This window comes from Trypanosoma cruzi, genomic scaffold, assembly GCF_000209065.1.
Source record: "Trypanosoma cruzi strain CL Brener 1047053517187 genomic scaffold, whole genome shotgun sequence".
In the NCBI taxonomy this organism is placed as follows: Eukaryota; Euglenozoa; class Kinetoplastea; order Trypanosomatida; family Trypanosomatidae; genus Trypanosoma; species Trypanosoma cruzi.
Window position 1 is genome coordinate 61,796 of NW_001849503.1, and position 26,144 is coordinate 87,939.

The window sequence follows — 26,144 nt, forward strand, 5'->3', positions numbered from 1 at the left end:
CTGAAGCCATCCTTTTTTTTTGTTTTTGTTTTTGTTCCTTTTCTCTCTTCTCTGTGAAGCGCACAAAAAGGGCTTGAGTGGGTCACGCGAGGATTATTCCCTCACATCCACACGCTGGCATTGTCAGGATGAAACAAGAACATGAAGAAATGGACCCGGTCGCCACCGCCGCGATGTTGCCTGAGGCAGACGATGTTGATGGTACTTCACCCGCGGAGGGGGCGGAGGGCGAAAACGATGATGATTGGGGGCCCGCATTCTTTGAGGAGGAAGATGAGTGTGTGTCACTTCTTGTGCGTTTGCAGGAGGCCTTGCAGCTGCAGGACGACCGTGACGCCACTCTTCCTACTGTCGCTGAAGATCCAAATGGTGTGGCGGCAGCGTTATATCGTCTTGATCGTATCATCGCCCGCTATCAGGAGTCCCCGCATCTGCTGCACGGGTACTTGGAGGTGCTGCTTGGGCCACTTGTGGCGACGCTGCAAGACCTTCTCCCTGCTGCCACGGATATATGGCGCATGGAAGATGGAATTGAGAGACCAGAAGGTGATAATGCGGTGTCGGCGCAGGAGGAACCTGATTACACGCTGGGTGCAAACTATGATGAGTACGATGTGGATGCAGCGAAGACGGCGATTCACCACGTTAGCCGTGCCATTTATGTCATTGTGAAAACCGCGGGTGAAAAGTGTTGTACGTCATATTTCTCCAACGATGTGAAACTCTATGAAGATGTGTTTTATGCCCTGCGTTTGTGGCAGCGTAGTGCCAAATACCGCCGTGAATGGGAAGTCCGCTATTGTCTGCTTCTATGGCTCTCAAACCTCGTACTTGTACCGTTTTCACTCAGTATCATTGACTCCACAGATCGTGGCGGATCCCTCTCCGACGCCGTACTTGAGACGGCAATGGCGTTTTTGAGTGACACTTCCAAGTGTCGTGAGGGGGCGGCTCTTCTTGTTGCTCGGCTCCTTACAAGGCCGGACGGAGAGGCGCATCGTAGGCGTTTCTTTGCGTACGCCAGAGAAGCGATTACAGACATCTCCAAGAGCAGTTTCCCGTTACACGGTGTGCTTCTGGCCCTTGCAAAGACGCTAAAATGTGGGCAACGCCGTGAATTGGCGCCCTACGCTCCGGGGCTTATTCCAATCGTCGCTGGTGTGCTGGAATCCCGCAGTAGTGATGCGTTGGTGTGCAAAGCAGCCGTAAAGGTGGAACAGCGGCTGGCACTCGTCTTGTTGAGGGGCCGTTCTGCCCCGTGGAAGTACCAAAGGCATGTGACTTCTCTCGACAAAAATTTGGCTGTCTCTACGCCTTTAGACGTTGCTGCGGGTGTGACTTCCTCAATTGGGGCCCATCGGACCGTTGACAATGGCAACCACAATAATAATAATAGCAATAATAACGGGGAAACGGATGTCGAAAATGAGAATGATGAATGTGCGGTTGAGAATGGCGAAGGATTAGAGGAGGCCATTGGACTGATGCTTGTGAATCTGAGCCACAAGGACACGGTTGTGCGTTGGAGTGCAGCGAAGGGCATTGGCCGCATATGTGAACGGCTACCGCGAGTAATGGCAGAAGACGTGATTGTTGCCGTATTGGATGTGTTCACGAATGAACATTCTGACAGCAGTTGGCATGGTGGGTTGCTTGCTGTGGCGGAGTTGTGTCGAAGGAGCATCTTACACCCGCAGCACCTTCCTACAATGCTCCCACGGATCACTCAGGGACTTGCGTTTGATTTGATTAAGGGAACATATAGCGTCGGCTCGCATGTACGTGACGCCGCGTGTTATGCTTGCTGGTCCATCGCTCGCGCGTATGATGCATCAGACATTGAGGGGCACGTGCATAAACTCAGCACCAGCCTCGTTGTTACTTCTCTATTTGACAGAGAAGTTCACGTCCGGCGAGCGGCGGCGGCGGCCTTCCAGGAATGTGTTGGACGGCTTGGAAATTTTCCTGATGGTATTCGCCTTGTCACGACGATGGATTTCTTCTCTCTTGCATCACTGCAGAACGCGTATTTGCACGTTGCCCCATTGGTGGCAGAGAACGAGTCCTACAGGGAGCGCATGCTGGAGGAACTTGTAGCGAACAAAATAATGCACTGGGATCGACGTGTGCGTTGCTGTGCCGCACGTGCCTTGGGCCTTCTGGCCACGTCAGAGGTGAACACGGCCGTTTGTGAAATTGTGCCGGAGCTTTTACGTCGTGTGACCGAGAACTCGGTCGCCACACGTCACGGTGCCATCCTCGGCTTAGCGGAAATGATAGAGGCGCTTGACGCCTCTGTGTGGCCGAAAAACGTTCTCTCCCAGTTTGCGTCTCTTACGCCCCGCGTGGATGCCGCGCGTTTGTTCCGCTCACGCGGTGGTGAGTACGTCCGGCAGGCCTGTTGCCGCCTACTCGCTGCTCTTGCCCATCGCCGCTTGAATCTGCCGGAGACCATTGAGGTGCAGAAAGTGGGGGGTGCTGTTGCCCGTGCCAAAACGTTGGGTAAACTACAGGAATTTTTTGAAGATACATGGAAACAAATTCTTGAGTGGTTGCAGTTTGATGCAGTTGACGCGTACGAATCTTTTGCGGCGACGTATTACACAGAGTTTATTGCCCCCTTTCACCAAAAGGTGTTGGAGAGGATGTTGGACGGCAGTGGGGAGGAACGCAACCCGATGGAACGCCGTGGGAACCTTCTCGCTATGGGCGCACTGCCGTGGAGCGTTATTTGTGCTGTGCCATCATCAACAACGACAGAGGAAGAGGAAAGGGAGGAAGGGAGGAGGGCGTACTTTTTGATGCTTCTTCATGCTGCAATGAAGGGCACCAGGCCAGAAAAGCGGAAGGAATTGCAGGACGCGGAGTCGCGCCGTAACGCCGTGCGTTCGTTGAGAAAAATCCTACTCCGTATTCCTCCGGGGAGTTTGCAGTTAACCTCCGAGTTGTATGAATGCGTTGTGCAATGTATCCTCAATGCCTTGGACGACTACGCTGCGGACCGTCGCGGTGACGTTGGTTCCTTTGTGCGTCTTGAGGCCATTGATGCCCTGCCGGTGGTTGTGCAGTATGGAATGCAGTGTGGCCTTTGTAGCCCGCTGCTGACGCTTCGTGCGGCGCAGGGGCTTCTAAAACAATCCATGGAGAAGTTAGATCGACTCCGTGGGCGGGCAGTACTCAGTTTGTCAAGGCTTGCTCCCTTTCTCGACGACATAGCCGACGAAGAGAAGGCATCTGCCATCTCGGTACTATGCAATGTCCTCAGCGAAAACAAGACGGGCCGAATGGTCCTTACCACAGGTTACCTTCATGACGTTGGCGTGCCCCCTGTTGCAAACGGATTTGTTCGCACCATGTGTGGTAGAGGGCCTTGCGGTATCCGCCGGGTCGCTCTCTCTGCATATCATGCAACCCGCGGTGAATGCATTTTTGCACGGCTTTCGGGTCTCATTGGAAAATCGAGTGTTTCTTTCGCACGCGTTAATTGAGGTTGCAGCGAAGTATGCACACAACGAGCGAGTCGTGGTGCCCTTGTGCGTCACGATTAACCGGCTCATGACTCTTGGGGTCTTTGACGAGTCGTGTCACATGGACGTGGTGGAGATTCTTCGAAATGAATTGAAGCACTATGCCACCAGTATTCACGTCCTTTTACCACTCGTTGGTGTGCTCGGGGATCTCTGTCGTAGCACCGTGCCCGAGGCTCGTGAGGCGGCGTGGGGCCTCAGCCTTGTGATGATCGCGAGCCGCTACCCCAAAGTGCGGGCAAAGATGGCCACCGACATGTATACAGCCCTGCTTGTCTTCACTTCCGCCGAGGCGTCGGATGGATGTGCCAAGGCGATGCAGCACCTTTCAGCGACGCAGTGGGACGCCAACGAGGTGGCGAAAGTCCGTGGTGCGCGTGACGCGTTGTACTGCATGTTGAACATATCCCCTCCCTCCAAGCTTGACGAGGGTGACGAGGTGCAGCGGCAGCAGAAGAAGAAGGACCGGATGGTGGCGGGCTCATACCTTTACCTCGTGCAGGAGGCAGGGTACTAACAGGAGAAAAACAACGGCTCCCGCACGTGTCGATGTGTACATGTGTGTTCCCCGCTCCCACCGTGGTTGTTGAACGTGGGGAAAAACACATACACACACATGCACGCAAAAAGGAAATGCAATAGAATGGATTGCGTGGACGGAGGGAAAGGGAAGAGGAAAGTTAAAACGAATTGGTTTAGAACTTTTCAATTTTTAAGAGAAGGGTGAGAAGACTTGCAGACACAGAAACACAACGATAAGAAATAACCAACGAAAAAGAAGGGTGTTTGAGGCCGCTGTCTTCCTCCCTCGTCCTCCTCATTTTTTGGATTTTGGCTGCCGCTAATTTTATTTCCTTGTTGTTTTTCTTGTTGTTTATTTTAGAGGGCCGGGTCGGATGGCCACCAACGAAGGCAACGTCGTTCAGGCCTTACAGGAGCAGAAACACTACGACACGTTTCACTGGGTGTTGCCGAGCAGCGAGTTCATTGCTGCAAATGACATCACGGATTACTTCATGATTTACCTCCGCGCGATTGGCGGATGGTGCATGCGGCGCGATGCGTACAATTACGAGGACGAGGAAAAGGGAGGAAGAGGAAGAGAAACATTAGAAGAAGAGAATGGGAAGATAAACATGGATATGGATCCCATCGGTGAAACACAAAAGCAGAATGGCTGCGGTGGGGTGGAAACACTTTTCGTGACATTGCAGATGCTGCACATGGAGCAGCCGGTCACACCAATGCTGCAATCCTCACATACACGCGGTGACGCCTGCATATTTGACGAGTGGGTCATATTCCCCATTTCCGTCCGTGATATGCCGCTCGACGCAGTGGTTCGGTGCTGTGTCTACTCCCGTCACGGTCTTGTAGGCTGCACAACGTTTCATCCCTTTACAGCAAGTGGAAGGCTCAAGGCAGGACCACGGCGTTACAAAATTCACGCTGAAGGCTCTGCAGGTCCAAAAAAAAAGGAAACGCCGCGGTGGGAGCTGCTCGCGCGGGATCTTCACGATGGTCTTCTGCAGCCGGTGCCGTGGATGGACAAAATTGTCGAGCGGCGTCTTGCGGAGATGCGGGAAGTGCAGGAGTATGAGGGCAGCACACGGATTGCCGCAGGGAATGCATCACCAACGCTCTCATTGCTGTTTCCGCAAGTGCGCAGTCGCGTCCCGGTCTTCCTACTCTCTGTGCCGCTGAACATGGTTCCCACAACGTTGCCGACCACCCCTCTTGCGGCAACGCCAACGCGGCCGTACCTTGATATATGTATAGGTGACGAAAACCTCTGTGAAGCGAAGGCGCATGCCTTGTCTAAATCTCTGTTTTTGATCTCAGACGCTGATGCAGACGTTCACCCAGGCCTCTTGGAGCGTCGTCAGCTGCAAGAAATTATGCGTAAGCCTTTGATTCACTTAGAAGGACTCAAGGTTGACGATGAAATGCTTCTTTGGCGGTTTCGCTTCTTTCTTGCCCGTGATCCCGCATACTTTTTGCTCTTTATGCGCTGCGTGAATTGGAAAAACGAGGCAGAACAGCAGGAAGCCCTCAAAGTGATGCAGCAATGGAAGCCTATAAGTTTTTCACAGGCATTAGTGTGCCTTTCCTTTTATTTTCGTGAGGTGGTGCACGTGCGGAGGTATGCCATTAGTTTAATGGACCGAAAGTCGGATGAGCACATCCTTCGCTTCCTGCTGCAGCTTGTGCAGGGCGTCCGGTATGACGTGAGGGAGGAACTTGAGCAATTTCTCTTGCGTCGTGCATTGGGCTGCTGGGAACTCTGCTCGACACTCTTTTGGTATGTGTACGTGGAGACGTTGCTGGAGAAGTCTGCCGAGACGGAAAGCCGTCGCGGAGACGAGAGGGAACGATACACCGTCTTTCTTCAACGTCTTGTAGGCAAGCTGGAAGAGGTGAAACCAAACTTTTTGCAGCGTATTCGTCGGCAGGAAAAACTAACGGGGGTGCTGCGTAATTTGTACCGAACAATTTTGAGAGACCCGCGTGATCGCTTGAAGCGAATGGAGTTCGCCACCTCCCTGATCGACTCGAAGAAATGTGGCATACATGAACTTTTCTCTTCTCCGTCAGAGCCCCGTGGCAACAAGGCCGCAGACGGCGCAACCCCCGTGACACTTCCCACGCATCCATGTTTTGTAGTGGAGAACATTACATCCAACGGGTTTCACATGTTTAAGAGCGCCAAGATGCCAATGAAAGTTCCTTTCCTTGTACAGCCAGAGTGCAGCAACAACAGCAGTATGTGTAGAACCGCTTCCCATGCTGCGCCGGAGAATGCAGTGGCGTCGGGCCCGTGTTTTGTTCCACTTGCTCTCCCTTCACCGGATGTGGGTGTTATATTCAAGAGTGGTGACGACGTACGGCAGGATCAGTTGGTCGTGCAACTCGTGCAGCTCATTGACGGCATGTTGCGAAAGGATGGCCTTGATCTCTGCCTCACGCCCTACCGCGTTATGGCGACAGGGACGACGGAGGGTCTTGTGGAAATTGTGCCTGATGTCGTCACGTTTCAGAGTGTACAACGGGACATTGCGGGATACATTCGTTCACACAATCCGACCAACAAGGCGTATGATGCTGCCATATGTCGCTTTACGAAGAGTTGCGCTGGCTACTGCGTTCTCACCTTTATCCTTGGAATTGGCGACAGGCATTTAGAGAACATTCTTTTGACGCACGACGGAAGGCTGTTGCATATTGACTTTGGGTACATTCTCGGCAATGACCCGAAACCCTTCCCACCGCCGATGAAGATCAACAAGGAGATGGTGGAGACACTGGGTGGGCCCCAGAGTGAACGCTATGCGGAATTCAAGTCGTACTGCTGCAGCTCGTACAACATTATCCGGAAGCACGCACCGCTTATTCTGAGCATGCTGCTGCTCATGGTGGATGCGTCCATTCCACAGATATCGGGCGATGGCAAGTTGGACCCACGCGTGAATTTGCTCAAAGTGCAGGAGAAACTGCGGCTGGACCTCTCAAATTCCCAGGCGGCGCAGTACATTCAAAACGTCATCGCGGACAGCGTCGGATCCATCTTTACAAATCTCTGGGACGTCATACATGTTGCAGCGCAGGCAACACGGCACTAAGCAGGACCCATTGAACCAACAAGAAAAAAAAAAAGAAAGGATGTGCCGAACGGATTAATTGTTGGGCGGTGTTTTCCTTTTCTTTTTTTTTTTCCTGCTGTTTTTCCTTTGGAGGAGATTTGTCCTTTGCGCATTGTTTTGCTGCCGTTTTTTTTTATTATTTTTTTTTTTACTCCTATTTTCTTTTCCATTTCTGCTTGATTTGTTGTTTTGCGGGAGGAGAATTTCCACGTGTTCCCGGAGGTTTGCACTCCCCTGCTGTCATCCATGTTTCTCCCGTTCACCCATTCCTTTTGTGCTGAATTTTCTTTTCACGCGGAAAAACAGAAAACACAAAAAAATCAGCATAAATGAAGCGACAATGCGTCGATGGCGCTTTGGACGCCGCTCATCCCGGTTTGTGTTTTCACCGCGAGGTGCTGACGTATTTGAGGTGGTCGGCCATTCGCCGCGACTTTCTGGAGGCACTGCAGGCCTCCCCGCACCTCCGCTTCATTGAACCGAAAAAGTTATGGCGCCACAGCCAGGAGGCACTGGGGAAGTGGGTCCTTTCGCAGTTGGCACGCGACACGCGAGGCGACAGAGATGCCGCCTCATCCGTCTCCTTCTTCCCTACAAGAGCCATGCTGTCGTCTGGCACATACGACGAGCAGCTCATCCGCGATGTTTCGCTCAAGTGCGAGTCGTCCGGCACCCCAACAGTCGTTGCGAAAATTAAACAGTTAATTGCAAGTTTTAATCTCTCGAAGCGCTGCGAGGACGCGGCGGCGGAGGTGCTGCAGGAATTGGAATCCGCAAGTCCCTCCATTTACTGCACCCCATCTTTGCGCATCATTGACGCGGCGGAGGTGGGAAACCGCACGGGGTCACAGCGTCGAGTGCATGGCGCCATCGCAGAGATTAGCGTCCGGCAGCCAAAACACGCGCGGCATGGTTGCCCGCCTGTTTCGATTCCACTTGCGGCGTACAAGAAACTGGAAATGTGCTACAAACATTTTGCTGAGAAGACAGATGGTGAGCGATATCCCAGGCTGGACTACGGCAACCGGTTTCTGCTTCGAGCGGCAACAATTGCGCTACGCTACGAAGGATGCCTGGCGACGGGATCACTGCAGTTGTGTGCCGATATCAGTCTAAAGCAACATTTGCATGCCGCCGGCTATCATGTCATGGATTTGTGTGCCTCCCCGATTAATGCGTACATGGGTTCCCCAAAGACTGGTTCCTACAACAACAATGAAGACTCATCACTTGAGGGTGAAAAAGTGCCTAATCACTTTTGCAGTGCCTTTCCTGACACAGATTGTTACTTTGGCAGCCTTGGTAGTGCGCTAAAGTTTGATGTTGAGGCCGCATACAATTCACCTGTCGTAAATCCGGAAAAGAAGCCTTTGCTATTGACGCTTGATGTGCCTTATGATGAAGACCTCTGTGAACGGCTTTTCTCAAAGCTCGTGAATGACATGCAACAAGCTGCAAGTAAAATGATGATAGCGAATGAAAAGCAACTACCCCCGCCATTTGTTGTAGACTATGTGTTAGTGTTGCCTCTATGGTGGGATCTCCCGATGGAAAGAAAGAAGCTGCTCTTCACAACATCTGGTGGTCCGCCACTCTCTTCAGATGAGGAGGAAGCATCAATGGATGCTATTTTCAAGGAGCGCAGTGCCGTGTTGAACAACGGCTACACCGTCCCATACGAATGGCCACAACGTCTGGCGAAGACAGCAGGAAAAAGTTGGGTTTGTTTTGATGGTATTTTTGTTGGTGATAGTTACAACTACTTTTGTACCATCACGAATAAATGGATACCCGGTGTGACTGCCACAGAAGTTATTGGTTTGGCGCAACCCCGAGCAACCGCAGATGGAGGTCAATTGCTGGAGACGCTATTCGCTTCTTTCTATGGAACCCAGCAGGCCTAGAAGTCAGATATCTATCTATTGTTTTTCTGTTTGTCTTTTGGGGAGGAGGGGAGTAAAGAAAAAAAAAAGGGGAGGGGTTGTGAGGAATCAACGGATGCGCTGCGGAAGAAGGGGAAGAGGGGGGAATAATAAGAAGAAGAGGGTGGAGATATGTGGTGAATAATCGAGGGAAAACGAACTGGAGGGTTGAAGTTTTGTTTTTGTGCCTTTTTCTCTCTCTCTCTCTGTATATATATATATATATGTATTTGTGTATGTGTGTCCTAATTCTCTTTAATGGGGTGTTTTCTCGCATTCTTTTCCTGCCTTTTCACCTCATTGCTACCTCTGGTTTTAGCTGCTTTATATATCTGTGGGAAAGGTGCGGAAATGGTTCGCTACGGGGGTCCACGGTTTGAGTTTTTCTTTACCCACCAGTTTCTTAACAACGAAGAGGCCATCCGTAAGGAGGACGCGCAGAGGGTTGCGTTTATTTTGCGCAGGCGGGAGCAGCAGAAGGCGGCACAGGCGGAATGCGAAGCCAAAAAACGACGCGAAGAAGAGGAGCAACAGCGGGCGGCGGTGGAAGCAGAAGAGGCAAGACGCGAAGCGGAGAGACGGCTTGAGTCCAAAAGGAGACGCAGGTCCGAAAAGCAGCGGCGTCTGAAGGAGCTTTCGACCCCCGTTGTGCATGGCGGCCCTCTCTACAGCAGAGGCACGTATGGGCGCGTGATTTATCCATCCGCAAGAGGCGTGCCGCTGCCGCATGGCCGCGCTGGTGCCGCGTACATGCCGGGAGTTGACCGCCACCGCATTGTGCCGCCTCCACCTGCCGCTGATGCCCATCCACCGTGGATAAGCAGTGGAACTGCGTGGATGCTCAAGAGAGCAGAAGAGAAGGAGGAGGAAAGTTATTTCCTCGCCCCATCCAAGCGTGACCCGGAGAATTTAAGGGAAACAAAGCAGACCATCGATGCCATCGAGCGCCACCACACAAGTCAATTCAATAAGGATGGAACTGGCGCCCAGGAGGAAAGTGCTGCCGCTGACGCCCTCCAACTACCGGCTGTTGGTGTTGACGTGCCGCGCAAATCAAAGCGCCCACCTTCAGTTTTTTCTCATGCCTCTTCGAACGAACCCATCAGAGCGCTCGGTACCCAGCACATGGAAACGATCAGCACGAAGGAAGACGTGCAGAATCATCTTTCGAGGTATGGCGGCATTTTATCGCCGCCACGACCTGCCGCAAGACCTCCCACACCGTTTGAAAACATGAAAGCGTCAGAACTGACGGTACGGTTGGTTCGTATGCAGCAACGACTAGGAAGGTGAAGAAGTTTATGCATACATGTCCATGTCTACGATCGTCCTTTTTGTTGTTTCACTCTGTGCGGGTGCGGGTGTGCGTATATGTGTGTTTGTTGGCTGTGTTCATCGATGTAGATAGACCCGCATCCGGCACGAGGAGTCATTGGAAAAATGGCACCATTCATATTCTGTAAGCAAGCACACACATGGGGAAAAGAAAAAAAAAAAAAAAGAAATGTATACATATATATGCATGTCTTATTTGCTGTGGGAAGCAAAACAACGCAACGTTGTGTGGGAGACGTGCGCCACTGATGGCCCCAATGGTTTTTTTTTGTTTTTTAACTGTTTTCTCCTTTTTTTTTTTTCTTTTTTTTTTTTCTTTCCTTTCTTTTTCTACACGTCCATAGGCACACGAACGGAGATATTAAAGGAGGAGGAGAATCAAGCGAGGTTCTAAATAACCGGAAAAATAAAAAAAGAAAAAAAAAGAAGCAGAAGGAAGAAAAGAATGACACAGCTTCATTCAATTGCCAGTCTTGACTACGGAGATGGTCGCACATGTGTCTGCCGTATCTGCGAGTGCGGTAAACATAGATGTACAGATGTGAAAATTCCCTTCTTTGGTGAGACAACATATCGTGACGAGTACGTCCCGAAGAGCACGGAGCGCGATGGACTGCGCAGGGAACGTGCCGCCGTCTTCCCAGGGAAGGCGGTGCCAGGCCACTTCAAGACGACAAAACAGGAGGCATGGGAACCGCTCGAAGGCAAAATAGTGCGGCCCGCTGAGTCTTTTAAGCCGCGCCCGGCGATTGGTGATCCACTGCCATTTATCGGCACAACAACGCACCGCAATGACTTCCCGGGGCACATGCCCGACCATGAGAGGGTGCGCTACAAACAGGAGCCCCTGCCCAAGATGAAGGGTTTTTATGAGACGACAAACGGTGCAATGCAAGGGCCCATCCGGAAGTGTTTGGATTCCGGGGATATGCCGAAACCACCCAAATCCTTCCGCGGCGACGAGTCACTTGGCCAGGCACTACCGTTTGACGCCATTGCAACGTACACGGCGGATTATCCACCGAAGCAGCCGTTTTTTGCACCAAAGGACCGTCAAGCACTTGAGCGGGCGACGCTTCCCGACAATCGTGACTTTGAGACGACGCATTCGGTTTCGTACAAAGTGCCACCGCACTCACTGCGTCATATTTGCCCGGCCGCGCTTGTGCCGCCGCGTGCGCCATCTGTGGACGGTCATCTCAAGCTCTCTGTGTATGAAATCCCTTCGGGTGACATCGTCGAGTAGAAGAGGAGTGGGCGTACTGGAAGCCAAGTGGGGAAAGAAGGCAGGAGGAGGGGGTCGTAGTAAGAAGGATACATGCCCTTATACGTTCAAAAAAAAAAAAAAAAAAAAAAGGAAAATGAAGATGTGGAGATGATGATTGGAGAAGTGTAATGTGTTGCTTTTGTTTTTGCATGCTTCTGCCGATCGCAACTTTCCGGTACGCTTATTTTGAGATGTTTACTTTTTATACGAGGAAGCATGAATGACGGTGATGTCTTTTTCTCGCTCTGCACCACCCATCCTTTTTGTGTATGTGTGGATTTACATCTTCTACTGTTGATGTTTTTCCTCCCCTTTCTCACATTGTTTTTTGTTTGTTTGTTTGTTTTTTCCTGTCTGTCTGTGTGTAATTTTTTTTTTTTGTGTGTGTGCCTTTCTTCTTTTTTTTCTCTCTTTTTTGGCACCTTAGTCTGGCTGTTGTGTGGGTGGCACTTTTTTTTTTTGTGTGTGTGTGTTTTTGTGTTCCCACTCCGTGCCCTCCCTCTCTGTTTGTGTGGAGCGCATGTCGCGTAGGGGATGGATGGGTGGGTGATGATGCCTCCTCCCAGCAGTCGGCCGGGAAGTCCTTGTGCGTCTGAGAATCAGAGGACGTGAAACACGGGAAATAATCGTAGAAAAACGGGTGTTCACATGTAATTATAGGAGAAGAAAGAATGTGGTGTAGAATTAAAAAAGAAAAAAAAAAAAGAAAATAGACCGAAGTGGAGGAGAAGTGGGGGAAGAAATGAAATGAAAAGTATAAACAGACGCCGATGGTTGAATCTGCCAGATTTTGTATGTGTCTGCGTGTATATTTCCTCGCTGGGCGAAGATGACTTCGCTTTTCATCTCTCACACCCCCTACACCCCCCATTTTTCATGTGTCCCATGTATTATAGTGTCAATGAAGGAAAAAATAAAAAATAAAAGAGGGGAGGGGGGGGGGGGGAATGGTTCATACAAGCACAACAACATAACAAAATCAAAACGAAAAAAGAAGGAGGAGTGAGGAAGGACGTCAAAAAGGGAGAAAAGAAATTTATTTTGGTGGGAAGACTCTTTTCTTGTTTTTGTTTTTCCCCTTTTTCGTTTTGTTTTATGTTATAATTATCTGCTTATGTGGGACGGGTTTCCCACTTCTTGGTTCCTCCTGTTTTCTTGTACTGCCTCTGCTCCCAATGCCATGCGGCCACCACACTCACTACCAGCTGTATTTGCCCGACGCACGTTGTTGATGCTCACGCTTGAGGTGATTTTTGTTTTTCCCTTTTTTTTTTTTTTTTTCCTTCCTCCCCTGGTCTGTGGTGTCGTTTTGTTGTTGCCCTTAACGTGTTGCCTTGCAATGATAGAAAACAAGAGGAATAGAAAGGGGGAGCCAAGCGTACGTGTGTGCTTCTGTGGGAGCGGTGTATATTCAAGGCAATTTAACACCCAACGATATCAGCAGAAACAGTAAAAAAGAACGAACAGGGGAATAAAAGAGGGAAAAAAGGCGGGGCAGAGGGAGGAATCAAACAACAACGATGCGCTCCAATGGTGCCGGGCACTTGGGGAATGACACTTTTATGGCTGTTATACGTGACGACACAGACAATATGTTCCTTGTGACAAAAAAGTTGGTGGAGGAGCCCGTCACGTTGTACCCGTTGCCGCGTCGGGTGCGCTTTAATCCACGTAGTGACATCGCTTCTATGGATGCTGAAATGTCATCGGAGGCACCTCCGTTCACGAGGATGAAGGAACGAGACGCGGCGACACCGCATTCTCAGTTGGACAGCCCACAAGAAGAGGTGCGGTGCAGTTTTCATACCTCCGCTGACGGAAAGCTGGTGGCTTTAATAAGCACAGGTCGGCTGAATCATTATCTGATCGATGTGCTGAGCGCCCGTGTCTGTGAGTTTAAGACAACGGCTGTTGTGACTGGCGTGGCGTGGCATCCAACCAGCCCCAGGCGTCTTATGCTCCTCTTGGCGACAGGAACGCTCCTCCTTCTTTTTGCCGGCACCACAGTCTTGGGGGTTGTTTTTCAAGACCAGCAGAAAGTTCATCTCAGTGAGGTCGTTCTGGACTATAAGTATTATATCTTCAACGGCGACAACGTCGCCCCAACGGATCAACTGGAGGATCTGCGCGGCCGCAAGCGTGAGTCGCAGATGTCAAAAACAACTCCCAAGGCAGTTGAGCACAAAGCCGCGGCGTTGATTAAGAACCGCGAGGCATCACCACCAGCAGCGACCCGAAGTAATTCCTCATCTTCATCATCAGAATCTGCTGCCCAGGGAAGCAAAATCTCCTTTGAAGATAACAACGGGGAGGAACAGAAGGGAGAGCAATGGAAAGAAGAGGATAATATTCGGGGGAAAGACGTCATTACGGATAATGAGACAGTGACAGAAACGCCAGCAGATGCGGCTTTGGCGATGGAAGGGGACAAAGATCGAAACTCGTTGATTGGAATGTGCGTTGTTCCCCCGTCACTTAGTCTCCCCGTGATGCTGTTGGTGCTCAACCGCGGTGGGGACGTCTTTTCCATAAAAATTGACGAAAGGGGCGTGCCGACGGCATTGGTCAAGGAATTCGATGGTTGTGTCGAAACCCTTGTAGGCGGAGGTGAAGAACACCAGCAACATCGCGAGACCGCTTCTTCCCCGTGTGTGCGTTACTTGCTGCGTGGCGGCATCTCTGGTGTTGGATACGCGGAGGATCCTCTTGCCATTGGCACAACGCTGCTGGACGAAGATGTGGGTCGTCACGTGGTGTTTGTCATTTACAGCAGTGGTGTACTCCGCGGTGGATGGTTCAGTGAGCCGGATCTTCTTTGCCGCGATCTCATGCGGCGGCAGATGGACTTCGCAATACGCCTCGATGCCGCATTTTCGCCCTCTTTATCGCTGCCGTGTTTTCCATCCGTAGCGCACTTCGTTGGCGTGCACTCATGCAGAAATGCAACTCTTATCCGCTACAATGAAAGCGCATACCTGTGTGTGTGGCCAACGTGGTCGCGCAAGGCCGCAGGTTGGGTGTACCGCGAGGAGGATCAAGAGGGCTGTTTGCGGGTGCCGGTGGCCAGCCAAAGCGCCGTCATGCCGGAGCCTGTTGTTCTTCGACTCCCGTATAATGTTAACGGGAAAAGCGTCGCAGTTGGTGCCAACGACATTCTCATTTTTCCGGAAACCACCGCTGCCGTTCCTTTGGAGGGAAATGCGTGCCCACGTTTGAAGGCGGTTATTGCAAAGATAGCCAACCTACTGCTGGCAGCGATTTATGCCAGAAGCGAAAAGTATAATTTGACGTTTGACACAGTCACAACTGCGACCCATGAGAAGAAGAATAAAAAAAAGCAGAGCCCGGAGCGTGAGTGCTTGGAGCGGCTCTTGGAACTTACTGCGGAAAGTTATAGGCGCTGGTTGTGCGGCTATCCACATGAGGCCAAAGACAGTATCAATGTTGAATTGGCCAAAGGAGTGCAAGCCGCCCATGGTGATTTCTTGGCCCGCCAGAATGCGTTAGAGAAGCGGGAAGAAGAACTTACCACACGTGTACAGAGGCTATTGCAAAAACAGAAAGAGTTGTCGAAAGGCATTGTTCACTCGCAGGGCATCATTCGGGATGCGGTGTTGCATCGATTTGGGGTGGACGCCCTTTATGGAGCCAACGATGCTCTGGGGAAGACCCATAAGCTCTTAAACGAGCTGGAATCGCTTGCCGCCGTTCGAGGCAAGGAGAAACGGAAGGCGGAAACGTCTTTATTGGTGTAGATGGAAGTGTGGAAAACGATCACAGACCGAGGTGTTTTTGGAGACCGCCTGCACGCACAGGCAGCAGCGGTGGCTTTCTCCCCACTCACCTACCTACTCCTTTTAATATTACTGTTCATTCACCTGCCGCCGTCGTTTTTTTTTTTGTTGTTGTTGTTGTTGTTGTTGTTGTTGTCGTTTTATGTGTTTGTGTTGGTCTGTGGATTTACTCTGCCAAATATTTTTTGTTGTTTCTTTCTCTCTTTTTGCTGTTATTCGGTGAAGTCCGTTGCTGCCCCATACACGCGGAGTGGGGACTCCCAGCCAGGAGAGGGGAAAGGAAAAGGGGAAGCAGGAGAGCGGTGTGCCCCGCGTGTGTCGAGCGCCGCGTAGGGGGTGTCAAGAAACAGCACAAAGAATTATAACGCCCAAGCATAGACGAAAACAGAATCGCAGAGCAAACAGGGGAATAAATGTCGGAAGCGGGGCTGACGGCTGGCAACGCGCCGAATGGAAAGTCGCAGCTTGCTTTGGCCGGTGAGATTGAGGGGTCGGAGGAGCATCAGCGGGTGATGAGGGCTACGGATCTCCTCGAAGAAAACATGCGGTTAAAGGCGCGGCAGACGAAGCTGCAAGACCAGTTGGAGGGCCTGAAGCACCAGCTGCTTGCGGAGAGGAGTGCCCGTCAGGGTCTTGGTGCCGAGTTGAGCGATATGACCGAGCGACTGCGGCGCACAAAGGACCAGGTTGACAAACAAAAGAAGGAATATGGCGAGGTCTCCTTGAGACTGTGTGCTGTGACAGCGGAACGGGACGATCTGGAGTCAAAAGTGAGCGAGGTGTGGCGTAACATGGCTGCTATGGAGGAAACTCTGCGTGTCAAGGAATTAGAGAACAAGAAGCTTCGAGAGGCGCTTGATAACGAAAGGAAGGAACGGGAAGCTCAGGAGGTGCTGATGAAAGCCATGGTTTCCCAGATAACTGCGTTAGAGCGACAAGTAGGAGTTAGCGAGGGCGCTGAAGAACTTCATCGGCGGCTTGGCGAGGATGCACTTTGCCGCGTCGGGAAAGAGGTGCAACGCGTCGCGCGCCGCTTGGAACGTGTCGCGGATATTTATTCCGCCTCATCACTCAATTGGGATCTCGATCAAAAGCCGTTGCTGCTTCTTGCAGATGATGACGATATTGATCGCGGAGTTAATATTCATAAAGGAGATGATGATGATGATGATGATGATGACGATAACGATGTTGCGGTCGCTGTGGCTGGCGATGGTCTAAACAAATCAGATGTTGAGAAGATGACGCCAAATGATTCCCTTTCAAAGCGGAAAAAACGCCTGTTGGGCCCAATTTACCAGGCGCTACGGCATCTTGAACGGCAACTTCAAATGCAACATGAGGAGAAACGCACCACGCAAAATGAGCGCCGTGTTCTTGAGTCCCACATTGCGGCGCTGAAGGACGAACTGCATCACTTGGGGAATGATGGAGACGACGTACGGGAAAGGCTGCTTAGGAGTGAGGCGCAAAGGGCGCAGGTGACAGAAACATTGCAGAAGACGCGCCAGGCGTGGGAGCACGAGGCGGCTCAAGTGACAGAAACACGGTGCAAAGCTGCCTCACTTCTTCACTGTATGGACGACTGGTGTGTAATCGAGCAGCGTATCTATGATATGACTGAAGAGTTACGGCAACTGCGTTCTGCTGTCGAAGAGGGTCATCGGACGCACAAGGCGTATGTGATACAAAAAGAAGGGGAGATAGATGCCATGATGGACTTACACCTGCGCGAGGCAAATATTCAGAAAAATCAACTTGAACAGGCTCGTCATGAATGCGAACGATTCAAGCGAGCGGTTGCATCTGCTGTTATGGATAGTAGTCCTGTGAGTGCCGATGGTGCACCAGCGGGAATGCAGCGTGAGCATGATGCTTTCAGGGTGAAGTACCGAGAGCTGCTGCGGTACATGGAAGAGGAACTGGAGCCTCTGATAGCGGAACAGGCCAAGGCCTTACAGGAAGAAAGAAAAAGAGCAGATGAGCTGCAACGCGCCAATGGCGCACTGCGACTTGAAATGAAACTGATGAATACTGCGCCTGGGGACGGCGGCGGGAGGCTGTCACTTTTTGAGGCACTTGTTCTCACCCTCCGTGTTCTGTCCGGTGCCATGGCAGACATGCGAGAGATGTCGCAGCAACGCAGAGCCCTGACCCGCTACATTCTTGCCTATGAACACATGTTTGGTGCTTTGAATCTATGTAGGGAATCGACGTGGCCTCGTTCAGTGTTGCGTTTCCGCAGGGCCGTCGTGGCAGTGCTGGCCGCCCAACGGTTAATTGCATTTCGGAAGGCACCATGGTGCAGTGGTGGCGTCATCCCGTCGGTGGAACGGGGCACTGCACGCATTCGTCTACCTCCCGAAACGTCTTGTTTGGTGATTGGGGGGCTTATTCGTCTCCCGCCGGTGGGAAGTGACGATACCGCGGAGGAATTTTTGAGGGAAGAAGCGGGAACAAAGAGAGAGGAAAAGAATGCTGTTACTTTTGTGGCTGAGCGGGACTTGCGGCTTCCTGCCATAAACAACATGGCCAGTACGAATTCTTTGGGTGAGGTGACCGTGCAGGGCCAGGCGCTGCGCGGCTTCATGGACAGTTTGCTTGCATTTGTGACGGTCCCCTCAGCGATTTGGCCGCTGCGCAATGTGAAGGAACCGCTGTGGCGGCGGCTGGCGACGGGGTTGCGTTCGTTGCGGCGAGTGTCAAGGCAGGACGGCGGACAATATGCGCTTGAAAAGCCACGTCTTTTGTTGCACCTTCCACCACGAGTTCCGCTTCGGTCAGAATGGGGAGAAGCACCGCCAATTCTCTCGCAGGCTGCTAGCAATACGCAGTGGTCAACGATTTACAACCGCGAGGGCTCGCATGCTCTCGTGCAGCCAACAGCACGCGAACTGTCAGATGCATTAAGAAGTGCACAGGAGACTGATGGGGAAAACGCTTCAACTGCATATCCGGCACCGCAACCCACAGCTTATCACACAGAGGAAGCGTTAAGTCTTGAGGAGGCGATCCGTCAGTCCCTATTACGAGACGCAAATGTCAGCAGCGACACGCAGGAAATTCAATCAGGGAGTGGCTTTGCCTCTGAGGTGCTGAACGTCATTCGAGCACTCGACCAGCGTGTGGTGGGGGCTTTGGAGAGACAAGCGAAGCTTGCAGAGCGTCGTCCGCATCGCTGAACGCGCTTTTGGGAGAGATTTGCTGATAGTATGTTACTTCTCTTTTTTTTCCCCCTGCCTTGATATTTACCGTCATTGTTTGTGTTATATTGGTCCAACGTTTATTTTCTGCAAAAGTGGTCTTGTTTTGTAGTTGGAGAAGGGTATTGGGGGGTTTTTTTCCTCGTGTTTTCTTCCCCTGATTTTTTTTTTGTGTGATTGCGGCCATCTTGTTTCTGGTGTTGCTGTATGGTCGAGCTCCCCACTTCAATGACTTTTTTTTTTTTTGCTCTTTTCCCCTGTTGTTAATGGCACCGCGTCGTTGCTTGTCTTTGGTGTTGCTTTTCCGAACTGCCGCAAGTATGCGTGGGTTATCCACTCTCTACTGCCTGGCATGCGAGCGGGAAGGCTGCCTCGTGAACTCCCACTTCTTGGAGGTGTGCCGGGTGCTCGACACATCGGAGGAGTGCCCAACGGAGTTCGATTTCCGCGGGAATTATTTGGGCGATGCGGGGGCGGCGGCGATTGTTCGCACGGTGGCGATCATGCGATGGGTGCGTTTCATTGATCTTCGGGATAGCGGGGCGGGGGCGAAGACGGTAGAGGCGTTGGTGGCCGTCGCCGATGAGCACCCGAGCCTTCGTTGCGTGGACCTGCGCGGCGGAGGGAACGAGGTATTCGCGATGTCGGGACGGCGGTTGCTGGCAGCATTGGGCCGCTGTACAAGGTTGGTCGTTCATGTCAACTACGATGATCTTCCAGCGACGATGGCGCGTAAGCTACAGGCAGTCAAGCAACGGAACGAACAGCTGCAGCGTGAGGAAGAGGCCGCGATGGAGGCCGAAAAAAGGGCAGTAATGCCAGTGCTTGACTCACTTCAGGGCAAGGGTCACGAAGAGGATCTCTTCTACCTGGCGACGCATGACAGCGATGGAAACTCGCTCTACAGCGAGGATCCAAATCTATTGCATCTGGTGGATAGCCTTAACACATACATGGAGGATTATTTGGAGAGCTATCAGTATGTTGGCCGCGTGGCGGCACTTTTAGCAGTCGATCTGGGTGCAGCGATTCTTCCATGCATTCGTGCGACAGCCGTTGCCGTACCACCTTCTGTGGCGACGAGCACCGGACGTGTGTACCCACTAGATGTTGTTGCAACGATACGAGCAGTAGATGCCCTTCTTGGTGGATTACGCGCGAATCCATTTCTTCTCGAGGAACTGATTGAGACTCGCGGGCCTATTTTTGAGATGTATTTGAATAAACTGAGGGAAACACGTGGGGAGCACGAGTCGCTTGTGACAAGCCGTTTGGGATTGTGTCCTTCCTATCAAGAAAAAATGTTGGTGGTTGAAATGCGCACCCTCTACAACCGGATCGTTGCGGGTATTGTTCAGAAGTCCATGGTAGACTTGCCATCGATGTGTCACGTGGAGGAGCATCTGCGCCGCGTGCGTGTCGAGGTGATAAACCGACTGCTGGAGGGAAGAGAACGTGTGCTGCCGGTTCTCATGGCACAGGTGCAGTACTTTGGGTACAATCATGCGAAGCAGACAACGAGGTGGGCCGAGGCGTATGCAACGAAAAAAGAGGAGCCACCACAGAAGTCGGAGCGGATGGAGGGATCTGACGAAGAGGACGAGGAGGAGCCTGATGCCGTTGCCGATTCGTCGCCCGTTACCCCAAAGAGGGGCGCAAACATGTGCGTAGAGGCCATCTTTGAACTACGTGAATTGCTGCAGGACAATTACACGTCGCTTCGCTACGCCGTCACCAGGCCGTTGTTTGAGGCGCTCCCCATGGAAATACGGATGTTTCTATCTGATCTTGCGCTGCGGCGTGCTGCATCGCTTTACACCCCGAACATATTTGTGCTGGAGAGGAAGGAGAAGGCGCAGCCACCGGGGCAGTGCGCAGAGGGTTGGCCGTTAACGACGAAGGTAGACGATCCCTTTGACATCGTTCGAATCTTTGAGCGGGTTCGCAGTCGGCAGGATCTCTCGGAGGTTTTATGTGCCTTTGAGGAGTGGTATCGGCTGCGGCAGGTGGAGTGTTACGATGTGACGTATGTGAGTCGACAGGAGCTGCTGTCAAGAACGCGGCGTATGTAAATTAAACAGCACGACACAAAAAAAGAAAAAAAAGTGGAAAAAAAAATGCATCAACAGAGAAATAGAGAGAAGTAAAAGTGGAAAGGCAAAATCTCTCCAGAAATAAACACATTTTCCCTCAGTACCGCCCGACTTCTGTGTGTGTGTGTGTTTTTTAAATCATATTCTTATCTTTTTCCTTGTGTGTGTTTGGTCTTGTCCTTCTCCTTCTCCCTTCCTTCAATCAAACGACAGTGACACATGCATGGGAAACCGCTAACGCAAAAGGATCCCCTTGGTGTGCCGCATCGCGGCATTTCACTGACACACCCATCGAACCCTGTCGTTTTTCTTGACATCAAGTGCCCCAAACCAGCTGCCGGTGGTGAAAAGGATGGGGCACCGCATCGCATTATGTTTGAGCTCTTTGCAGATTTGGCGCCAACGTTAGCTTCAAACATGTACGGTCTGTGCGTTGGAAGCTCCACCCGTCTCGTGGAACAGCGAATTCAGCCGGCGGGCTATAAAGGGACCGTGATGCATGACGCGCTTGTCGGACAGTACGTCATTGGCGGAGATGTTATGGGCGGTGGTGGGAGCGGCTTTTTTTCCGCGATTGGTGAGCGTCAAGGCCCGCTGCAGATTCCTGCAAATGAACTGGAGGCTCTTGAAACAACTGCACCGTCCCGCTGTCAGCACGCCGAAGGTCTTTACATGCAGTATTGGAATCACACTCCTGGCACCGCCTCAGCGATGGCGTTGAAAGTGGCGTCTACGTTTCGGATTGACGCGTTGGAGCGTGGGGCAGATGCGAAGATGCCATCCGACGCCATTCTCATTGGACGAATGGTGCACCGTGACGCAGAGGCCCATGAAAGGACGAAGCGCCAGCTTCTGGAAATTACGAGGGCGGTGTTTCATGCCAAGCGGGAGACCGTGCCGCTGTTGCTGCCTACCATTGTGTTGTGTGGTGAGATGTGAGGACCCGCTGTTGCGTCGGTGTAATGAGTTCCTTGCTTTTTTTAGTGTTTTTGTGTGTTAGAGCCGCTGCGAGACCAGTGAAGGATTGTGCTTTTGTCCTTTAAAAAGGAAGAGGCACAGAATTCTTACTGTCTACTTCCCTTGTATCTTCTGTGTCTGGGTGACCGCGTCTTTGTGAAGCGTCTCTTCTGGTATCTTTTTTGTTGTTGTTTTTGTTTGGTTTTTCCCACTTCCCAGCGTGGTGCTGAAGAGGAGAAGCAAAGTCTGTACATGAGCACTGCTCCAAGAGAGAGGCAGTTTGTAATTGCATTTTGTAGCTCGGAGAGGAAGAAGCCATTCTTTGAAAAGCTGCAGCGATATGTAGAAGAGAAGGAAAGTTTGGAGAGAGAAGGCGATGACGACGCTCATGTCACCTTTTCGTTTGTTTGGATGCAATACGACCCGGAGAGAAACAATTTCTCGACTGGAACGGAAAACGACGCGGATTTGGTGCTGCACAAAGTGAGCACGCTGCCTCCCAAGGCCGTGGGTGCCCTCTGTCGGTGGTGTGCTGCAGCCTCGCGAAGACGTCGTCGTAAACGTATGCCACCTGTCATTATTATTGATCCGGTGGAGTTGACACGCCTCGTTCTGCAGAGGTCGCTGCTTTACAAGATGTTGGACGGTCGTTTGAAGCGGCCATTGTGTCCAGTTCCTCACTCTTGGCTGTGGATACGAGACAGTGCATCGTTGACCCCGCTCGGGTTGTCTTCGTTTGTATTGAGCGACGAGGAAGACACCGAAGTTATGGGTGCAAGCCAAAGTTCACGTGAGACATGGTGGATAGTGAAGTCGGACATCAGCACCGGCCCGTCCTTCACGCACCAGATGGTCATATGGAAGGGTTGCAGGCCCGAGAAATCCCTGCCGGAGGAGGTGCTCTCACTGCTTTCATCCTGCGTCAACAGTTTTGTTCTGCAGGAATTCTTTTTGCATGCTATTTCAGTTGTCATCAAAGTTTACTGCATTGGCACTGACGTTTTTGTGAAGGCTGTCCCAACAGCGCCGTTGCTGCGATGTGTCTTGTCGAAGATGGGTGGTCCTGTTTTTGTGGATTCTCAAGAAAAATTCCCCATTGATGCTGGCTGGGTAAAGGAGGAGGCGCGCTGGAGGAATTACCTTGCAGTGGGCGGAAGAGCCTACACTCAGTGCAGTCAAATTGCTGAGCAGTTGGTGCGGGAGTTGGGGTTGACGCTATTTGGCTTTGACCTGCTGTTGGTCCCAAAAAAAGTCTCTGGACAGTGTGATACGCCGCTGGGGGCGTCATTGCGCGATGCACCTTTATTTGATGAAGTCACCGGCGCCCCCTCGGCGCTGCTTTGTTCCGCCACACCAGTAATTGTGGATGTAAACTACTTCCCGGGTTTCTCCGGAGTGGAAAACGTCGCTGAGCATGTGTTGGATTTCATTAAGTCAAAGGCACTGGGTACTCCCGTCTCGAAAAGATCCTCAACTGAGGGAAAACTGTTTAACGGCAACTTCTGCTGCTAAAAGTGAAGATGAAGGGCGAAACATTTAGGCATTTTTTTTTTGTGTGTGTGTGTGTTTTAAGATGCTCTATGCGTGTGAGCAAATGCATCTATTGCCGTAAACGCTGTGTTATATCTCTACTTTCTTTTCTTTTTCTTTTTTTTTCTGCCCCGTCTACGTGGGACGGGTTGGACGACTGCTGTTGTCATTTCCCACGGCATGAAATGCTCAGTTTTTGTTGTTGTTTTTCTTGTCTGTGTACTCTGTCCACTGTTCCTGCTGCTTTTACCGTGCCGGGTCTTTCTCTTTCACCATCCAAAGGCAGTAGTGTTGGAAGCAACGTCCCCTGTGCGGTGGGACAAAACGGGGAAGGGATTGCAGACCTGCCAAGCGTACATTTCAGCATAGAGAGAGAGAGGGGGGGGGGAGAGAATAATTAAGACCATAGATGAAAACTAACGGCAAAGAGATGAAAGAGGTGCCGCAGAGTTCCAGGGAAGATAAATCCTGGCGACATGCCGCATCCGGAAGTGCCTTCCCGCCAGCGCTTCCGCCCAGGCATCCTGCCACAGCTGCCGTTCGCGGCGCCGATGAGCTCACGGCTCCACCCTCCCTTATAAGAGACAATGCCGAGGCAAAAATTTTGCAGCACCCACTTATCACGGCAGCGGACTACTGCGATCGAAAGCATCTTCTTTCACATATATCTTTTTTGAGTGGACAACTGCAGCGGGCGGAGCTGTTGCTTCAAAACGCCTCTCGCGCGAAGGTGTCTGATGAGGAATTAGCTCGTTTTGACCCTCTTCTTGCCCAGGGACATATTGACCGTCTCGAGAGTTCCCTTGCGCAGGTTGCCTTGTTGCGTGAGGTGGAACTGGAGCGGAGCCGCGCACTGGAGGAGGAAGTTAATAGACTACGTCTGGAACGAATTTCTCTCATAGAGCGTGTTGACGCATTAGACGGTAGAATGGCGACGCTGGAGGCAGAAAACAAGCAACTGACTAATGCCCTGTCCTCCGCTCAGCTTGAGGTGGAGCGGCTGCGGTTGGAGGAGACATCCCTTCACCGCCGGCTGACGGTGATTGACCAGCTGCAGGAAGATGGTCATCGCTACCAGGGCCTCAATGTTATCGTTGCCCCACCGCGAGGGGCTAATGGACGACAAGAGTGTACGAATTCAATGAAGGAACTGCAGATGCAGGAAACATTGCAGAGACTTTCACTCCTGGTGGACATGTTGATGGAGCCCATTTGCATTGCCTTTGATGCGGGTGTGGTGTGGATTACGGAAACGCAATTACATCGTGCTAGCCTGCAACTACAGAATGTGACGGTGCCGGGTTACTCGAACGATGCCTTTGGATTACAAACAAGTGTGGAAGGGAATTCCCCGCTTGGAGATGTGGATGATGATACATTGACACCTGCCGCCATGGGCGTGGAGTCTTTTAGTGAGGCGAAATTACGCAATGAGTTGAAGGCGGCAAGAGAAAGATGCCGCGTGGCAGAACAGCAGAGGGAGCGGATGAAATGTTTACTTCAAGAGGAACAAAAACGCACGGAAGATATGGCAAAGGAGCAATACCAGCAGCTCCAGCAGGTCCATGAGCAGATGGTGCATGAGCGACAGCACATTATGGAGAGTCTCGTGGGGGAAGTGGAAGAAAAGATGCGGAATGCCTTCCGTGACGGCCGTCTTTACGAGAAAAGACTTCGAGAAGAGAAGTTGCAGAAGCGGAGAGTTTCTGCAGGCCAGTTCAATGGCGCTGCTGGTTTTGCTCAACAGCGGCGGGAGGGTAAGTTGCCTCATGGTGCATCCATGGGCTTGGAGGTGGAAAAGCAATTCACTGCCGGTAGTCGCAGTAGCAGTGGCAGTACTGGCGGGAGAAGCAGCGGGCGGTAGTCTTTCTTTTTTTTTTCTCTACTTTTAGCCAACCACAAAAAGAACAAGCCAAATGAAGAAAAAAACATAGATGGTTATTGTTCATAGTTCTTGAAGTTGGTGAAAGACATCTAAGTTCACTCTTTTTCTCTCGCTTTTGGTCGTTGTTCCTTTCGTTTCTTTCTTCGGATCCTGTTGCATGGTGAGGGAATAATTGTCTCTGCACCTCCTTCTTCTCTTTTTGTCTCTCTCTTTTCTTTCCATTTACTCTCGTGGCTGCCAGTAGCAGCTAAGCGTTGTGGACAACTTTTTTTTTTTTTTGCGAGGCGGGGAAGTCTTTTATGGCGGCCCCGTTGACGGCGTTTCTGCTACTTGCAGGGGCGTATTACGTCTCGCGGCTGGCGCCTCGAGTGACACAGCGGGTTGCAATGGCGCAGGGCGGAATGGGCGCCACCCAAGCCCTCCATGCGCACCAATTGTACCGCCGTCACGAGAAAAGTTTTGAGGCCAACATGTCGGAGCGGGAGGCGTTGCTGCTGCTCGGTTTCTCGGAAGATGTCGCTGATGGAACTGGCGCCCGCCCATCGGATAAGGAGGTGAAGGAACACTACTACACGCTGATGAAACAGTTGCACAGTGATGTGAATGGCAGCCCATACATCGCGACAAAGCTCAATGAGGCAAGGGCAGTATTGTCACGGCGATGAATCGAAAAGATTGTAAAGACAGATGCATGCACACAGTCATACATGCCCAGTGAGCCATGTTGCCTTATACTTTTTTTTTTGGTTTCGCGTGTTATTTGGCGGAGGCGACGTCTTTTTGTGCGTCTGCGTGTGTATGTGTGTATTTTGGTTGTTGTTGTTGTTTTTTTTTTTTTTTTTTTTTGCTTCCCGCCAACCCTCTTTTTATTTTATTTTTCTCTGCGGTGGCTACATGTATATTTCCTCCTCCTTTTCCGCTGCGATAGCCTTAATGTTTGTTCACTAAATCCCTGGGCCCCTTGTTTTTTAATGCTCACACACACACACA

General features: G+C 51.5%; 11 protein-coding genes and 1 pseudogene across 11 annotated transcripts, besides 22 other annotated features; all 12 read left to right on the plus strand.

Moving 5' to 3' along the window:
- Positions 1–7,454: part of a sequence feature (heterozygous, non-Esmeraldo-like haplotype) that runs on past the window's edge.
- Positions 13–36: a microsatellite.
- Tc00.1047053511903.140 lies at positions 129–4,046 on the plus strand (annotated as a pseudogene).
- Tc00.1047053511903.160 (phosphatidylinositol 3-kinase, putative) lies at positions 4,424–7,147 on the plus strand (the record flags this gene model as incomplete). Its single annotated transcript, XM_812838.1, has 1 exon — positions 4,424–7,147. One exon carries the CDS (start codon positions 4,424–4,426, stop codon positions 7,145–7,147), a length of 2,724 nt encoding a protein of 907 aa, XP_817931.1.
- Positions 7,219–7,359: a sequence feature (T-rich).
- Positions 7,455–8,039: a sequence feature (areas merged during assembly that could not be assigned to a particular haplotype. This can correspond to areas where the two haplotypes were merged or to regions with more than two copies in the genome that were merged during assembly.).
- On the plus strand, positions 7,498–9,072 carry Tc00.1047053511903.170 (hypothetical protein, conserved; the record flags this gene model as incomplete). The annotated part of the gene is made up of 1 exon (XM_812839.1): positions 7,498–9,072. One exon carries the CDS (start codon positions 7,498–7,500, stop codon positions 9,070–9,072), a length of 1,575 nt encoding a protein of 524 aa, XP_817932.1.
- Positions 8,040–8,144: a sequence feature (heterozygous, Esmeraldo-like haplotype).
- Positions 8,145–8,218: a sequence feature (haploid, non-Esmeraldo-like haplotype).
- Positions 8,219–19,450: a sequence feature (heterozygous, non-Esmeraldo-like haplotype).
- Positions 9,298–9,330: a microsatellite.
- Tc00.1047053511903.180 (hypothetical protein, conserved) lies at positions 9,442–10,383 on the plus strand (the record flags this gene model as incomplete). Its single annotated transcript, XM_812840.1, has 1 exon — positions 9,442–10,383. One exon carries the CDS (start codon positions 9,442–9,444, stop codon positions 10,381–10,383), a length of 942 nt encoding a protein of 313 aa, XP_817933.1.
- Positions 10,687–10,755: a sequence feature (T-rich).
- Positions 10,828–10,871: a sequence feature (A-rich).
- Tc00.1047053511903.190 (hypothetical protein, conserved) lies at positions 10,871–11,671 on the plus strand (the record flags this gene model as incomplete). Its single annotated transcript, XM_812841.1, has 1 exon — positions 10,871–11,671. One exon carries the CDS (start codon positions 10,871–10,873, stop codon positions 11,669–11,671), a length of 801 nt encoding a protein of 266 aa, XP_817934.1.
- Positions 11,760–11,787: a microsatellite.
- Positions 12,014–12,038: a microsatellite.
- Positions 12,061–12,109: a sequence feature (T-rich).
- Positions 12,943–12,973: a microsatellite.
- On the plus strand, positions 13,213–15,447 carry Tc00.1047053511903.200 (hypothetical protein, conserved; the record flags this gene model as incomplete). The annotated part of the gene is made up of 1 exon (XM_812842.1): positions 13,213–15,447. The coding sequence occupies one exon, from the start codon at positions 13,213–13,215 to the stop codon at positions 15,445–15,447; it is 2,235 nt and encodes a 744-aa protein (XP_817935.1).
- Positions 15,592–15,626: a microsatellite.
- Tc00.1047053511903.220 (hypothetical protein, conserved) lies at positions 15,900–18,668 on the plus strand (the record flags this gene model as incomplete). Its single annotated transcript, XM_812843.1, has 1 exon — positions 15,900–18,668. The coding sequence occupies one exon, from the start codon at positions 15,900–15,902 to the stop codon at positions 18,666–18,668; it is 2,769 nt and encodes a 922-aa protein (XP_817936.1).
- Positions 16,641–16,677: a microsatellite.
- Positions 18,956–20,761, plus strand: Tc00.1047053511903.230 (hypothetical protein, conserved; the record flags this gene model as incomplete). Its single annotated transcript, XM_812844.1, has 1 exon — positions 18,956–20,761. One exon carries the CDS (start codon positions 18,956–18,958, stop codon positions 20,759–20,761), a length of 1,806 nt encoding a protein of 601 aa, XP_817937.1.
- Positions 19,451–19,508: a sequence feature (areas merged during assembly that could not be assigned to a particular haplotype. This can correspond to areas where the two haplotypes were merged or to regions with more than two copies in the genome that were merged during assembly.).
- Positions 19,509–19,628: a sequence feature (heterozygous, Esmeraldo-like haplotype).
- Positions 19,629–20,340: a sequence feature (areas merged during assembly that could not be assigned to a particular haplotype. This can correspond to areas where the two haplotypes were merged or to regions with more than two copies in the genome that were merged during assembly.).
- Positions 20,341–26,144: part of a sequence feature (heterozygous, non-Esmeraldo-like haplotype) that runs on past the window's edge.
- On the plus strand, positions 21,002–21,721 carry Tc00.1047053511903.240 (hypothetical protein, conserved; the record flags this gene model as incomplete). Its single annotated transcript, XM_812845.1, has 1 exon — positions 21,002–21,721. The coding sequence occupies one exon, from the start codon at positions 21,002–21,004 to the stop codon at positions 21,719–21,721; it is 720 nt and encodes a 239-aa protein (XP_817938.1).
- On the plus strand, positions 21,992–23,251 carry Tc00.1047053511903.250 (hypothetical protein, conserved; the record flags this gene model as incomplete). Its single annotated transcript, XM_812846.1, has 1 exon — positions 21,992–23,251. The coding sequence occupies one exon, from the start codon at positions 21,992–21,994 to the stop codon at positions 23,249–23,251; it is 1,260 nt and encodes a 419-aa protein (XP_817939.1).
- Positions 23,679–25,133, plus strand: Tc00.1047053511903.260 (hypothetical protein, conserved; the record flags this gene model as incomplete). The annotated part of the gene is made up of 1 exon (XM_812847.1): positions 23,679–25,133. One exon carries the CDS (start codon positions 23,679–23,681, stop codon positions 25,131–25,133), a length of 1,455 nt encoding a protein of 484 aa, XP_817940.1.
- Positions 25,454–25,819, plus strand: Tc00.1047053511903.270 (hypothetical protein, conserved; the record flags this gene model as incomplete). Its single annotated transcript, XM_812848.1, has 1 exon — positions 25,454–25,819. One exon carries the CDS (start codon positions 25,454–25,456, stop codon positions 25,817–25,819), a length of 366 nt encoding a protein of 121 aa, XP_817941.1.
- Positions 25,980–26,000: a microsatellite.
- Positions 26,131–26,144: part of a microsatellite that runs on past the window's edge.